General features: G+C 41.6%; 1 protein-coding gene across 1 annotated transcript; it reads right to left on the bottom strand.

Annotated features, from left to right (window-relative positions):
* Nucleotides 1-1,342: 1,342 nt before the first annotated feature.
* Nucleotides 1,343-9,831, bottom strand: PSMA1 (proteasome 20S subunit alpha 1). Its single transcript, XM_071427906.1, has 10 exons — nucleotides 9,701-9,831; nucleotides 8,686-8,730; nucleotides 6,414-6,515; nucleotides 5,815-5,918; nucleotides 4,956-5,044; nucleotides 4,670-4,740; nucleotides 3,676-3,805; nucleotides 2,981-3,060; nucleotides 2,178-2,282; nucleotides 1,343-1,692 (listed from the first exon to the last, which is right to left on the bottom strand). The coding sequence occupies exons 1-10, from the start codon at nucleotides 9,701-9,703 to the stop codon at nucleotides 1,636-1,638; spliced, it is 786 nt and encodes a 261-aa protein (XP_071284007.1). The 5' UTR covers nucleotides 9,704-9,831; the 3' UTR covers nucleotides 1,343-1,635.
* Nucleotides 9,832-14,957: the final 5,126 nt, after the last annotated feature.

Below are 14,957 nucleotides of genomic sequence, written 5' to 3'. Positions count from 1 at the left end.
GGGTTAGGAAATGGTAAAGGGAAAAAAACAACGTGTGGGGAAAAAAAAGCAATTGGGGGAAATTAGTAAGGAGCTGGAAAACAGATTATGGGAAATGAATAAAGAAGAGGGTGCATAAATAAATAAGGGAAAAGCAAAGGGAGGGAAAATGGGAGAGAGAAAAAACAACGTGGGGGGAGAAACAAAGGGAGAGAAAAAAACAGTGGGAGGTGGAAAAACAAGGAGGGGGAAGCAAGGGGAAGGAAAAAAACAACGGGTAAAATAAATGAAGGGGAAAACATAAATAATGGTGAAAAATTAATTAAGGGGAAAATGAAAATGAGTAAGAAGGGCAAAAATGAGTAAAGGGGGAAATAAATAAGGGAGGAAATAAACATAAAAATAAAAGGAAAAATAAAAGCAGCTTTTTCTAGTGCTTAAAAACCAAATACACAGCCCTGGCACTGCTGCTTTGCTATTTTCAGACTGAACTATTGGTATGGATTCAAGTCAGTATTTAAAGGCTGTTCAAAACAGCACTGTGATTTGTTATTTTTTGTTTAATAATTTATTACTATTTATTAGTTAATCTGCACGTTCCAGGCCTTTTTTTTTTAAGTACACTGAGCAGGCTATCAGGTCCTATGTGGGCCTGCCCCAGAAGGTTGTTCCTTGTAATTTTCAATGCAATCATTGGGGAGAATAATTACATTAGAATGATCCAACATAGAAAAGACTGAACTCATTCTTGCCTAAAGTACAGCATCCCACCCAGGAAGCACCAATTCCCTGGGCTTCCCTGGCAGATGACCCTGAGGAAGTCACTATTAGTCCCAGATTTGGTGGCATTCAGCTTAAATCCAAAGAGCACCAGGTGCAGACCAAGCTGAAGGGACAAAGCCCTGCAGAACCTGTTGGTTCAGCAGCAATGCAGATTCCATAGCTCAGCTCAGGAGACCTCTAATGGGAACTTGTGGTGGTTTTTTGTTACTCCAACTCAGCCCTCAGTGAGCTAAAAGCTCTTTTCTGCCCCAAGGCTGGCTGATGGCTCTGAAGAAACACTGACATTGTAAAAGAGCTGGGGTTGAGTAAATCCCCCCAAAAAGCCTGACCACAATTGGTTGTCAGCTTCATGCTTCTTCAGCCTCACAACCACGCATGCCTTTTCAGCTGGGACAAACTGACACAGGGAAATGCTCCATGACTATTTTCTGGTTTCATAGGCATTTTAAGATCCTCTCAGTTCTACATGGTAAACAAACACTCTAACAAATGGTCAGACACAGAATGGCACCTTGATATGACACTGCTATTTGTGAATAGCTTTTTTTCAGACTGAAAAAGAACCAAACTCACAGCAGACTCCGAGAAGAAAGTTATTTATTTCCACTTGTCCTTATGAGTTAAAACAGTATCTTTTCTTTATAAAACAGTATCATGTACTATTTAGAAAATGATTATACCCTTCTTGTCCAAGTTACACCCAGATATGTCCCCCTATCTTTTAAGGGTAGGTGGGTTGGTTGGTTCCTTTCCTTACGAGCAATCCTCAGAATGTAGCGTCATAAAACATATATATAGGTGAGGATAAAGTTACCAGCAAATGGATAAATGTTCCTGGATAATTTTACATTAACAGAGGAACTCATCCACCAACTAGTGCTCCATGGGCTCCTCTGCTTTCTCCACGGCTTCTTCAACAGGCGGAACCGGCTTAGAGAGAGGGAAAAGAAACATTTTAGGAAGGCAGAAGACACCACTTGACAAATCAGCTTTATCCCCACTGGAGGACCATGAGTGGTAAATGCAGCTTGTGTCAGGCAATAGCTCACAAATTACTGTTATCCAAATTAAGCACAGTTGGTAATTAGGAGACTACAGAGGTGTCTTGCTAAGGCCATGAGAAACATATGTAACCACTTCTGCTGCAAAACAGTGAAAACTCATACTTGATCAGAGATGAGGAAAGAAGATGATATTGGAATAGCCTGGCATAAATCCAGCATAAATTGATTTAATAAGCAGCTGAGTTACCAGTTCAGATTATGGAGTGTTCATATAATAACTACATATTTTAAAAATCACCTTCCTAAAACTCTGCTACAGTAGTAGATTTATTAAATTTATGTTAAACATAGTAATCATATCTAATTATTGTCTTTCAACTAAGCCTATTTATTCATATCTGAACCACTCACCTTTCTCTGTGGTCTCTCCTCAAGACCTTCTAGGAATGGTGCTACATCATCATCATCATAGATGGTAAACTCCATGTCTTTGCCCACAATTCCAATTGAAACATTCTGTCAAGCAAAGAGTTGGAAGCAGTGAGAAGCATTCTCTTGCAATTAACTTTGGCTTTACAGCTTTCACTTATAAAAGCTATCAGATTCAAAAATCTTCTAAGTAAAGCCATTCAAGGGTTTCAATTTCTTTCATTTTGAATCCTGTCTAACAACACACACAATTTCTTAAAACTCCCTATTTTAATTTCATTTTGATTTTCAGTATTTTAAGACTTCTAAAAAACATGGTGAGCTAAGACTAAAAAAACATAGAAAATGGTAGATAATTGGATATCCTTAGAATTTTCTTCTTCAACAGGTCCTCAATTAATTGTCAAAAGTTTGTGCAGCTTTGTGATGCTGGATGCTCTATAAACTGTTGGTGCATTACCTTCACCCACTGCCCAGGTGAATTACTGACTGTGCTTACAATGCAAAGCTGGGATTCTACAGCTGCAGGTAATGCATCTTAAACACTGATCAAAGCTTAAGAAAGAGTGAAGCCACCAGGGAAACAACACCTTATTTAGTGAAAGCATTGTTTTTGTGAAGAAACTTAAATCTGAGATGAACACAGAACAGTAGATAAACTGGTGACATGAAATGAAGATATTATCTACCAGTATTCAGCTTCCAAGTTTCAGTGCCAGCCATACTTCACAAGAATTTTGTCAGTTACTTCCAAGTAACAATGGCAAAGGAGACCTGGTCCTTACCTTGGTGGTCAGATCCTGTTCAGCAGGAAGAGTCTCTCTCAGGGCTCGCAGTCCGTGTTTAACTAGCTCATTTAGATTACCTTAAAATGGAGTCAGAAAGACATTCACAAACTATATGGTATTACCTCTAAACACTCATTCCCCTTCTTCCTAATCCTAGCTGACAACTCCAAAATCAGCTTAGGTCAACTTGACTCCTAGACTTCCTCTCCTTTGTGAGCAGAGCTGGTTATAAAAGTTTTTCTTGAGAAACCAGCCTTCCCCTAGATTTGAGGTCAAGTGCACCCATTTTTGACCCATGCCTTGATTCAAGTTTTTTTCCCCCAAGCAGGTATTCAGTGGTTCCTCATCATCATCCCATACAAAAATAAATTCACCACTTTAAATGCAGCACCTGAATACTTGCCCTGACATACTAACCCTGCTCTGCTAGGGAAACACTTTCCCTGGGTTAAAAAGAGCAGAGGCTTTTCATGTTTTTCACAGCTTTTCTTTCCATTAGATGCAATAAACATCCACACGAAAATCTCAACCATATTCCCTGAAATTTTGTCTTCGTGCAGATTTACAGTTATGCCAAACTTGGCTCACAAAATTTATCTTCATCTCACTCAATGCAAAAGGATGGAGAGGCAGCAGGAGACAAACTGCAGAACTGATGAACACCAGTGGGCAGAGAGAGTTCCATTACTCACAGTCAGTGAACTCAGTCATGTGCCTCTCCAAGTAAGTTCGTGCTGACTGTGAACGAGCACCAATGGACATTGCTTTGCAGTCAAAATAGTTTGCAGAGGGACAAGTCTGGAAGATGTGAGGACCCATATCCTACAAAGAAAGAAGAAAACCCCCAGAGAATGTTACACAAATACATAAATTCACACCAACTCTGCTGCTGGAGCATGAAATTTTCTAAAGAGTTTTGCTTCATGGTACATCACACCTACATGTGCACACAGAAACATATTTTATATTGCTGATCAGATCACTGTTCTTATGCAATTCCTTCAACACTGTTGTTTAAAAAACCACAACAATTAAAAAAAAAAAACCAAAACATCTTTTTTTCCCACTTTGCTCATCTGCAGCTTCTAAATGGACACGATGGCTGGCACAAAAAAGTGTTTTTCTCTGTTTTACAAATAGCACTGTGCTTAAGTATGCTCCCTACTTCATGGCTTGCAGCATGTATTTTACACACATTCTGTCTTATCTACAAAAAAGTAAAAACTTGCTGTAACTAGACCACACTATCCAAAATTTCAGGCAATATCATAATTTCCTCCAACCATCATCACGTCAACAATCTTGAGGACAGAGATTCTTTGTGTGCTGCATTAAGCAAAATGTTGCTAAACAAGTGAGAGAGAGGCCAGTGGTGATTTCCACATCCATTTTCTTACTGAAAGTTTAAAAAATAATAGTTTGTAAGCATCCAAAATCAATTGCAAAATATTTATATAAACAAATATCATCTTTGCACCTTAAAATACTCAGTAAGTGTAGGTGGGATTAGCTATTAATTAACACTTCTGAGTTATGTTTTAGGGTACAATACAGAAAATTATTTCCTTATTTAGAGAATTTCGAGTCTGCCTCTTCCATCTTTCCCTCTCAACATCTATTTGTTGCAGAAAGTTTTCCTGAGCACATTTTCCTGCAGATCAGTAGCAGCCAGAGCAGCTTACTCACATCATAGCCTGCGATAAGCAGTCCCACTCCATAGGGCCTCCTGCCGTAGCGCTGGGTTGGAATCTGGGTTTCTTAAGAAAGCTAAGGAAACAATCTCAAATTATATGATAATTATCCAAGAGTTCTCCTAAACCAAGCAGAGATGGACCAAAATGCATCTTTATGGGATGTTCTCCAAAAGTATATGCAAGCAGTGTGAACAAAGAAGAATTGTCCAATAAACTTTTTCAACTTTTAAGCTGTGATAGATGAAAATCATTTCATCAAGTGTATAAAAAAAGGATACTGCTTCCAATTAGTGACACTAGGCGAGAAACTGGAAGAGGTCTATCAAACACAAATCTAGAATCCAAACACTCTTGACGCATGAAATTGCTAGGGAGCAAAAATAGAAAAAAAAAAATTAAGAATTCAAATCAGTGCATAGATCAAAGACACAATGAGGTTTTTTCTCAAGGCTTTGTTAAGGTAAGCATTTTTGTTTCAGCTCTGCTCATTGAGAAAAAGGGTCAGAGGCTTTCCATGATTTCATTTCTACATGACCTATCATTGTTATTGAGAAAGTTGACCACAGGTTTGATAAAGCATAAACTGGGTATTTCAACCATACAAATGCAGAGAAAGTAGAAGTTCACGCAGGCAACAGATGGATCCTCTGGAGAAATGGCAAGGTTAAATGGTAACATTGCTTTGTGACATTGCAGCAATTAAAACTTATTTCAGAAATCCTTCCCACCCCTTCTGATCAATGTTGCTAAAAGCAAGCCCCCCTGAAGCCCACACAAACAGCATTGTATGTGTTTAATAACTTTCTCAAATGTGTGTACACAGAGGCAGCTGCCAGAGGAAAAGAAATGATGGAGTTTCTCAGACTGTTTGGAAACCCAATCACGCTGAGGAAACCAGACAGGACTGTTTTACTTGTAACAAAACCAAAGAGCAAAATTTTAGGCCAAACAAATGAGATTTCTGCCAACTAGTTAAAAACTTGCCAGAATTTCATGCTGAGGTCTTTGGCATAATACAACATTAAGCAGCAACTCAAGACTAATCCTTAGCAAAGCAGAAAATGTCATTTGCAATAGTCTGAATGAACTTTCCCTCATTATTGCAGCATTGTGTATGTCAACAAGCAGGATACTCACCACAAGAGTCTTGCATCGGCAGTGAGTCCAGCAATGGAGATACCAATATGGTTGTCAACGTACAGGATTTTTTTCTGATGAGCTGCCAGCTCAGACTGTGCTCTCTATGCATAAAAGGAGAAAGCTATGTAGCAAACTGAACAGTCTGCCAAGCATTGTGGAGAAATCTGCTAACATTTACAGCAAGAACTGAATATGTTCATGAAACAATAAAAAAAAAAGTAAATTTATAAACTTGCAGCAGGAGACAAGAAAAACCTAATTCCACTTCAGTTCTCTCAGAACAAAAGAAAGAACAGACACTCACCCAAGTTTTGGGAAAAGAAAGGAAGAGATTTACTGCTTAATAACAAATGAAAACAAAAAAAAAAGAGGAACATATCTGTTAAAGGAAAACAATCTTCTGCTAATTTCCTTCACCATTTTGTGAAGATCTGCTTTGCATAGGTACTGGAAGTATTTCAGTCCTCAAGCAAAGGGAATCTGCAATTGCATTTACATTTCATGTCTAAGTACAGACTGCACAAAACTAATTTGCCAAACCAAAAGTTTTCCATTGAACATTACTGTCCCCACTGAGACCAGAGTTCAGAGGTTACCTTGAGAGCCACCAGGACAGCGTGTGTTTTTGACTTCAGCCCCACAGTAGCTGAGCCTTGTTTCACCGCTTCCATGGCATATTCTATCTGATGAATTCGGCCCTGCAAAACCAAGCCAAAGGTTGTCAATCACTCTCTAATCAATCCTCTGAATCAGTTTGCAATTTTGCATTCTCAGACCTTTGATTCCCCACCCCAATGGGGACACTCACTGCATGACAGGTTAAATCAGCACGTGATTCAAAGACAGACAGAACTTCCAGCTGAAGTTGGACACTTAACTTTTAATCGGCTTTGCTGCAGAAATGAGTCTTACACAATTGTTGTGTCTCACCAGCCATTCCCCAGTAACTTCTGAACAAGTTATTGGCCATCTGCAGCCAAGACTGAAACAGGAGTAGAGGTCTCAAAGAAAATTAAGTCCTTACAAGCTCTGCAGAGGTGGCCAGGAGCTTTAATGTCCATGTAACAGAAGCACTGAGGGTTTTCCCATTTCCAGCACTCCAGCCCATGTCAGACAGCCAACATGGGCATTCCTATCCTGGGAGCATGGACACCATGGAGCTGCATCCCATCAGCTGGGAGAGAGTGGAACACAGTAGCTGTTATGGTGAATGTGCAAGGGATCATCTACAGGATAACACCTTTCCATAGGTTGTTGGGGATTTTTGGCATAAGGTTTTTATTTAAGTCTACTAGAGAGACCCTAATGTCCAATTGCATCCCCTGCTGTAACTGGAATTTCAATAACATAGGATATTTCCTGCCCAAGAGCAGCACTGAATTGCAGTAACCTGTCCAACATGAATCTGTCAGCTGTCAGGAACAACATGCAAGACTGTAAAAATGTGAAACTACCACAAATTTTTAAATCACCTACTTCCTTTTCTTTACTATTTGAAAACATCTAACATATTTGAAAATACTTCCCAATAAAGCATGATTTGCTCCTGCATTAACAGTGCCAAAAATAGCATGGCATCTTATCACTGCCTCACCTGCAAGAATGGATGGAGCAGCAATTGCAGCACAGTAGCAATTTTAAATGTATTTTTTTCAGAAAAAACCCAACACTATTAATATTTCCAAGGCAATTTAAGAAAAACATAGAAATTTGTGCTGTTGATATTCTGCAGTATCTGCTAAAAGTCTCAAGAGAATGTTACAGTATTAAAAGTAACTTTTAAAGTAACAGATAAGACAAAAAAAAATTAAAGTTTATCATACAGAACCTGCCAGAGAAACACAATCATTAAGAAGGATTAAAACAGCTCAAAGGCACCTACATGTATCATGGTATTGACTGCAAAAAAAGGAAATATTCAAAGTTGTCTTCACGGAGAATGGAAAGGATAGAACACTCTCTGTTGCACTGCATCTCACATGCAATAGTAGTACATGATGAAGAATTTCAGTAGCAATACAAACCCACAAACTAATGATACATTAGCTTTATACTAATACAACTTGCTACTTGCATTTTAAATACATCTCTAGTTTTGCTGAATATATAAACGAGTTTTCTTCCAAGGCTCTGGTTTTCTCTAAGTATCCTGTCTTAAAATACCCATAGTGAGAAAAGAGGCAATATTAAGTACCTCAGTTGACAGTGGCTTTTAAAATTCCAGAATATTTACTTTCAACACAAGCTATGAAAGTTTCAGAACACACAGTTTGTGTGTTTTCAGTAACAATACTGAGTGTGAAACTGATTCAGAGGTAGTAAAATTTCAAATTCAAATGCAAATCTCACTTGCACCTCCCAATTATAAACTAAATAGTTCCTTTCCCATATTATCTAGTGGACAGAAGAGACAAAGATCCAGCAATGGCCTAACTTCGGGGAGACTGCAACTGTTTCATGCTTTGTGTACACCTCACTTACCAACTTACTGTAGCTCTGTGAATGAATCATAGAGTCATGGAGTGGTTTGGGTTGGAAGGGACCTTTAAAAGATCATCCTGTCCAACCACCCAAAGATGACAGCATCTCTTTTGTACCTCACAGGTACATTTAGAAAGCAACTGCCTTAAGCAACTGGAGGGGACAAGGCCCAGGTAAGCAGCACTCAGGTTCATCTACCAGCAGACAGGGATGTGCTGAGTGAGGGCTTTCTGGACACCTACAGCCTACAAAGGGAGATGGGAGCAGCCTGCAGGAAGCTTCAGGCACCTGAGCACAACCTTTGTGACTGTAATACCACTGCTGTGAGGTGGAGAAAACCCAAAAAGCAACTTAAAACCCCAGTGAGCAAGTGTATAAAGGTTTTACCTGCGGGCTCCAAACCGTGACATCATTGTCATACTGGTTGCGAAACTGGAATGAACAAAATAAAACCCATTAGTATCCTTAATAAGCTAACAGAGTGCTCCTGGAGGAAACCCTGCTTGTTTCCACAGAATCCCAGTACCACAGAATCAATAAGGTTGGAAAGATTTCTAATATATCAAGTCCAATCTGTGACTGAACACCATCCTGTTAACTAGACCATGGCACTGAGTGCCACATCCAGCCTCCCTGAACACCTCCAGGGATGGTGACTCCACCACCTCCCTGGGCAGCCCATTCCAATGACCACCCTTTCTATGACCAAGTTCTTACTTTGTTAAATCCCTTCTGTCAAACTGTGAGGTGGGAGAGATCTCTAGAAATCTTCCAGTCCAACCCCCCTGCCAAGACAGGGTCACAGGAGCAGTGACACAGGAACACATTCAGGTGGGATTGAATGTCTCCAGAGAGGAAGACTCCATGGCTTCCCTGGGCAGCCCTTCCTGTGCTCTGCCACCCTCAGGGTAAAGAAGGTTTTCCTTCTATTGAGGTGGAACTTCTTTTGTTTTAGTTTATAGCCATTGCTCCTCATCCTGTGCCTGGGCACCGCTGTAAAGGGTCTGGCACCATGCTCCTAGCCCCCTTTGATAGCTTTGTACGGATTAATGAATCCCCTCTGAGCCTTCTCTCCCAGACTGAACAGGCCCAGCTCCCGCAGTCTCCTCACAGCAGAGATGCTCCAGACCCCTGCAGAGATATCTACGTGGATCCTCACAGGGCCTCGGAACTCTTGTCCCAGCCCCGAAGCAGGGCCCGTTCCCCGCTCCCATTCGTTTTCACGCCGGCAGCGAGGCCCAGTCCCGCCCGCGGCCCCGCGTGGCCCGGGAACTGCTTACTCACGGGCCCGCTCCCCGCCGCCCGCTCTCGCGGCTGCCCCGCGCCGGCTGGGCAGGCTGGGCAGGCGGCGGGGGTGCCGTGTCCCGGGCCGTGAGCCCCGTCCCGCCCCGGCGCCCCTCACCATGGTCCTGCTTGCCGGCGGCGACGGCGGCTCCGGGAGGCTCCGGGCAGCGCGGGCAGCGAGCGCTCCGGGATGGGAGCGGGCAGGCAGCGCCAGTCGCGCCCCGAATCATCGATGGGCCGCGCCTGCGCGCTGCCTCTGAGGGCGAGGCGGCTCCTGGAACGGCGATTTAAGTTACCTAATTTGTTTTGTTATTTTTAGGCTTTCTGATGAATAAAGAAGTTTATTTGGTTCGGAAACGACTTCCTCTCCTCACCGTTTTTGCGTGGGAACAGGATGTATAAGCGTTTTATTAGACGAGCTGAGCAGCTTTCGGGTGTCCCGGAGCTCGCAGTAAATACTCCCGCAGCCTGTGCTCGAGGGGCGCTCCCCAATAACTTCCTACGGCAATGGGGGACTCCCCACACAGCTCCCTTCACTCCCCCCGCGGAACAGAACCACACGCAGACATTTCCTCTCATTTTGGCAAAACCGCGTTAATTTTTATAGAGGGCTAAACCACGCCAAGGCTCCCCATTGTTCTGTATTTGTTCAGCGAGGAATGGCAGCGGCCGGGATTTTAGCGATAAAAAGGCAGGATTGTAAAACTTCGTGAAGAATATTGCTAAGAGCTGCGTAAATAAAGAACTTTTGGAAGCCGTATGAACCGCTGTAGGTTTATTAAGTAACAACTGAAGTATGTTCCCGAGTAATCTTTTCCCCTTTATTAGATGGATAGAACAAGATACAGCCAAACCCGAGCTCAGCAGATGTCCAGCTATTAAAAATTTATTCCGGAGGGAAGGGTTGGGGTCCCGCGGCAGCAGGAAGGGGGGAGGGCCCGGAGTTCCTAAACCGCACAAGCGCTCTGTATTCCCAGGGCAGCAGCGCAAGAGGATGCCGGAGGCAGGAATAATCTCTAGAACGGGGAAATGCTTACCGTGGAAGTCATTCACTTCCTTCTGGATGCTCCTTCTTGCCCTTTAGGAGACCTCTAGAGGCAGGGCTAAAGTCAAAAGGTTGGAGGTGTATTTGTGATTTCACCTCCATGTGCCGGTGTCAGGACCCAGGACATCCCTCTGGCTGTCCTGGGCAGCCAAGACCTCTGCCAGGGGGCTCAAGAGACCCTGGCACAGAGCCCAAAATGCCTGTGTGGTTTTGATTATGACCCATGGAGCAAGTTACCAACCTTAGATGAAGATCGGCAAGCCATGACAAAGTAGAATGATAGTGAATTTATCACAAGGTGAAAAAGTAGATTTTAGGGTTTTTAGAATAGGGATTTAGGGGGGCAAGATAGAGGGATCTGGGCACATCCAGCCTTTGTCCTCCTTCTTCTTGGCCTCCATCTTCTGCTGTGATGTTGGCACTTTTAGATTGGTTTAGAGTAGAAACTCACTGTCTAACATAGGTGATAAGTACTGGAAAGTAATTGTAAACATTGTATACGTAGCTTTTAGTATAAAGACACAACACCGCCCCGGGGGCAGGCAGAATGCCTCTGACTGCTGTGCTGAGCAGACCTCGGCAGGACAGGAGAAAAGATTTTATGAATTCTATTTATAAATAAATAAACAACCTTGAGACTGAGAAATTAAGAGCTCTGACTCTTTCTTCAAGCGCTGGGCTGGGAAAAGAGACTTTCTAACTTTTCTCAGGGTCACTCTGACCAGCTAGAGATCCTGACATGCTGGTGCTAAAGAGCACCCAGCCTATTCCTCATCAAAGTATTTGAACTGAGCATGTAGGTGTTGATTCAGAAGGTGAGAAAGGCAAAATCAACAAGGCAAAATCAAATAGCTCTTTTTCAGATAACAAAGGCATCACACCAGAAGGGAAGTATTTTGCATATATTACAAATTTAATTGCAGAGTGAAAAAGTGAATGACAAGCAGCAATCAATATATTACATCAAGACATCACAATGTAAAAGAGTACAGGACTGAAAAGTAAAGCTAAAATTATCCTCTCATTTAAATGAACTACTTATTAAAAATCTAAGGAGAAAACTATCAGTTTCTCTGGGTCTGCATTGAAGGTGCTTGAGACAGTAGTTCATGTTCAGATTCAGGTGTTGATTATTTCTTATCAGTAAAACAGTCTCACTACTGTGAGTTGGGCAGCTTTTCATTAGCACAGCACAAAATGGCTAACAATCTCGTTACAAGGTCTTTTAAGACTAAACTACTTAATTAAGAACTGACACCTGGATTATTTTCCCTTTTAACCCAATAACTGATCCCAAAGAGCCCACAATGGGGGCTTTTTTGCCCTTACAAAATGCCACCCAAACCCATGAAGAAGGAAGAAGCATGAAGCAAAAACCCAGGACAACACCCTGTGCCCTCCATCTTGCCTCCATCCACAACATACTAAAAATCCCACAAGCTAAATTCCTCACAAAGTGATACACCTACACTGCTCTCTATAATCTATTTCACAATTTGTGGATTCCAGTCTATCTTGAAGTCTAGGAAACTTTCTCCATGAATGAGAGCCAAAGTCAGTGCTCCCCTGGGCGTCAGGACACACCAGAGCAGACAGAGAAATATTCCTGGTAGCCTGGGTTTCCACAGAAAATAATATTTTTTTCCCCTTAAATGTCACAGTTGGCAACCTGGTAACCAGGATGACTTTGGAACAATTAATACACAAGTTCAGTGCCCAGTAGTGTCCAAACTGAACGTAAGGAATGATTAGGAAAGAGAAACAAAGCATTGCTGTGCCCTTGTATAAATCCATGCTGCATCTGACACCGTTGAACATTGGCCGTGACTCGTTTCCCCCCTTGAAATGATGTGGCACTGGGAAAAGTAGAAAGAAGGATTCAAATTATGGAATAGCTTCATGTAAAGGATGACAGTAAGGAGTAGAAATTCTCAGTGTAAATAGCAGGAAAGGCTTTGAGCACTTGCCAAATCACAGCTGGCACAGAGATGCTGAATAGATTCAATGCCTCTCTGTCCTGCAGGGCTGGTACAGGGTGCCATTAAAAGCAGACCCCATTACTTCTGGGTCTTGTCATACCCATGCTGTGGAAACCTCTGCACCTGAACACACCACAGGCTTTTGGTCATGCATTGAGAGATTGACATTGGAGATACTGGACAGATTCACAGACTAAACAACTGTCCGAGCTACCAACGCTGCTGCTGCAATGCTTGAGCTCAGTGCAGCAGTGAAAGCATAGCTAACCTAAACCATGCATATACAGTCTCAAGAGAAACTAATGAGCCTGTTTTATTCTATGCTGTGTTTCCAGCAGGGTTATAAACAGCATCTGACATCTGAGCGATGACAGGCATTGCTCTGCAGAGATTAATGTACAGCAACTGAAAGGCAAGGCCATTATGCCTCCGCTTCTGCTGATTCACGAGAGGAAACAACGTTCCTGCAAGTCCCTTTTTGGGATACCACTCACCAGCAGCCCACATTAACCCCTGTGTGCTGTGTTCCTCTAGTTAGATGGAGTATTTTGGCAAAAGATTGGCTCCTCTGAGGTCAGTGGTGACATTCTGGGAGCACTCCCAGGGGCTGCACGTTGTGCTGCTTAGGCACAGCAGACTGCCAAAGGAGGAGGAAGAAAATTGCTGTGCCAGAGTAAGAGACAAACTGAATGAAGGCAGTGCCTCCATCCCCTTGGAGAAGGGGAAGGAGAGATCCCAGAGAGATCCCAGAGCCACTCCTGTCAGATGGACAAGTGGTTGCCCACAAATAGCAGCGCTGTCATAATGCGCTCAGGACCGAGCATTTTGACTAAGTTATTTTGAGAACTGTCTTACTGCCTTGACAATGTGAGCAGTCCATATTTGGATTTAATACAGGTAAGAGATTTGCTTCATTAACAGATATATGTTAACAAGACTACTTAATTAATTGGAAGCCTTAGTGTATGACATACGTAGTATTTGATAACATTTTCATCAAGTAGGTTAAGGCTAAAAATAAAAAATTGACAGCACCTATAAATGTACATACTTGTCTTTAGAATAATTTAAAGACAATCTTAGAAGTCCTTACAAAGAAAAAAACCTATCATTTTGTATTAACACTGTTAATAGGAAAAAATAACCTCTCTATATAAATTATACTAGATTTCTTTCCTATTCTTTTGCTGGCACATTAGTAGAGATGCAGACATTTCAGTCTCTATGACAAACTTGCCTTCATGTTGCCAAAGGCTTTTTTTGCCATTTTTAATGTACTGACCAATTTAAATCACTGGAATACTTTGTCACAAAAGATGTTATTTTGTCACAAAATGTGTTACACACATTTCAAAGTCCACTCCTTACTTTTTTTAATCCCTAGCTTTTGTGGACTGACGTCAGTTGACCTTTTCAGGACAGGCCTACAGGGCAACTAACCCTGCTTGATCATCAAAGCTGGCTAGGAAAGACCAGGCAATGCTGAAAGCAGGCTTAAATAATCCCTGTGGAAAGAGAGCTGCAGGAAAGAGTCTGGCTCTTTCTATCCAGTTCTGGAACAAACAGGGCACAAGGTTCAACACAGCAGAGCTGTTGTAGCATATCCTGGTCATGGAAATAGTTTTTATTTGTAGGTTCTTGTTTGAATGGAGACCAACAATATATTTAGAAATGAATTTAGATGGGCATTATTGCTGGTTATTTCTTGGACCTGAAATTTATTTCTTCACTCTGAGTGAGGAAGAGTTTCTGTATAATATGCTTTTATTTTACAAGAAAAATATATTTTGAGCTGTAAATTGCTTGCTAGCCTAGAAGTTATGATTTAAACAGCGTACATAGAATTGCCTGAGTCATCAAAATACAACTGAAGAATGATTATCATAATTTATGGAGCATTATGAAAGATATTGTTGCAGTTATCAAAAAGTCTGCTAAGCTTCTCATTTCAATGAAAAAGAATGAGAGTTACCAAGTTTCTGTGGATAAAAGATCCATTTCAGTGGGCATATAGCTGCATAAGCTCTTTCAAATATATTAACTGCTCTCTTGATTCATATTGTTGGAACTATTTTTAAGTATACCTGAATCAAAACCAAAGCGTCATCAAACCTTCAGCAGTGGATATATAACATTTTGAGACAGAATGGTGAACAGATTCACTAATAAACACTATCTCAGTTAGGTTCAAAATTTCTCCCTATGAAAGAATCATCACAGATAGGAAATAACAGCGTGGCACAGAAATGAAGCCATGAGACCACTAATGGATCCCATTTCCTTACCACCAACATTGTTGTCATATTAAATTAATGAGTAGACAAAGTATTACCTTCTTACTTATGCATTTA

The sequence above is a fragment of the Agelaius tricolor genome, unplaced genomic scaffold (genome assembly GCF_023055355.1).
Source record: "Agelaius tricolor isolate 1412-34295 unplaced genomic scaffold, bAgeTri1.0.p SCAF_5, whole genome shotgun sequence".
In the NCBI taxonomy this organism is placed as follows: domain Eukaryota; kingdom Metazoa; phylum Chordata; class Aves; order Passeriformes; family Icteridae; genus Agelaius; species Agelaius tricolor.
This window is presented reverse-complemented; position numbering and strand designations above follow the sequence as displayed.

Excerpts from the sequence above, each read along its gene's own strand:
- PSMA1 (XM_071427906.1), bottom strand. Across the intron at positions 3,806-4,669 it reads TGCTTATCGCAGGCTATGAT|GATATGGGTCCTCACATCTT; the intron begins GTGAGTAAGCTG and ends CTTTCTTTGTAG. Across the intron at positions 3,061-3,675 it reads CATGACTGAGTTCACTGACT|GTAATCTAAATGAGCTAGTT; the intron begins GTGAGTAATGGA and ends CTCCATTTTAAG.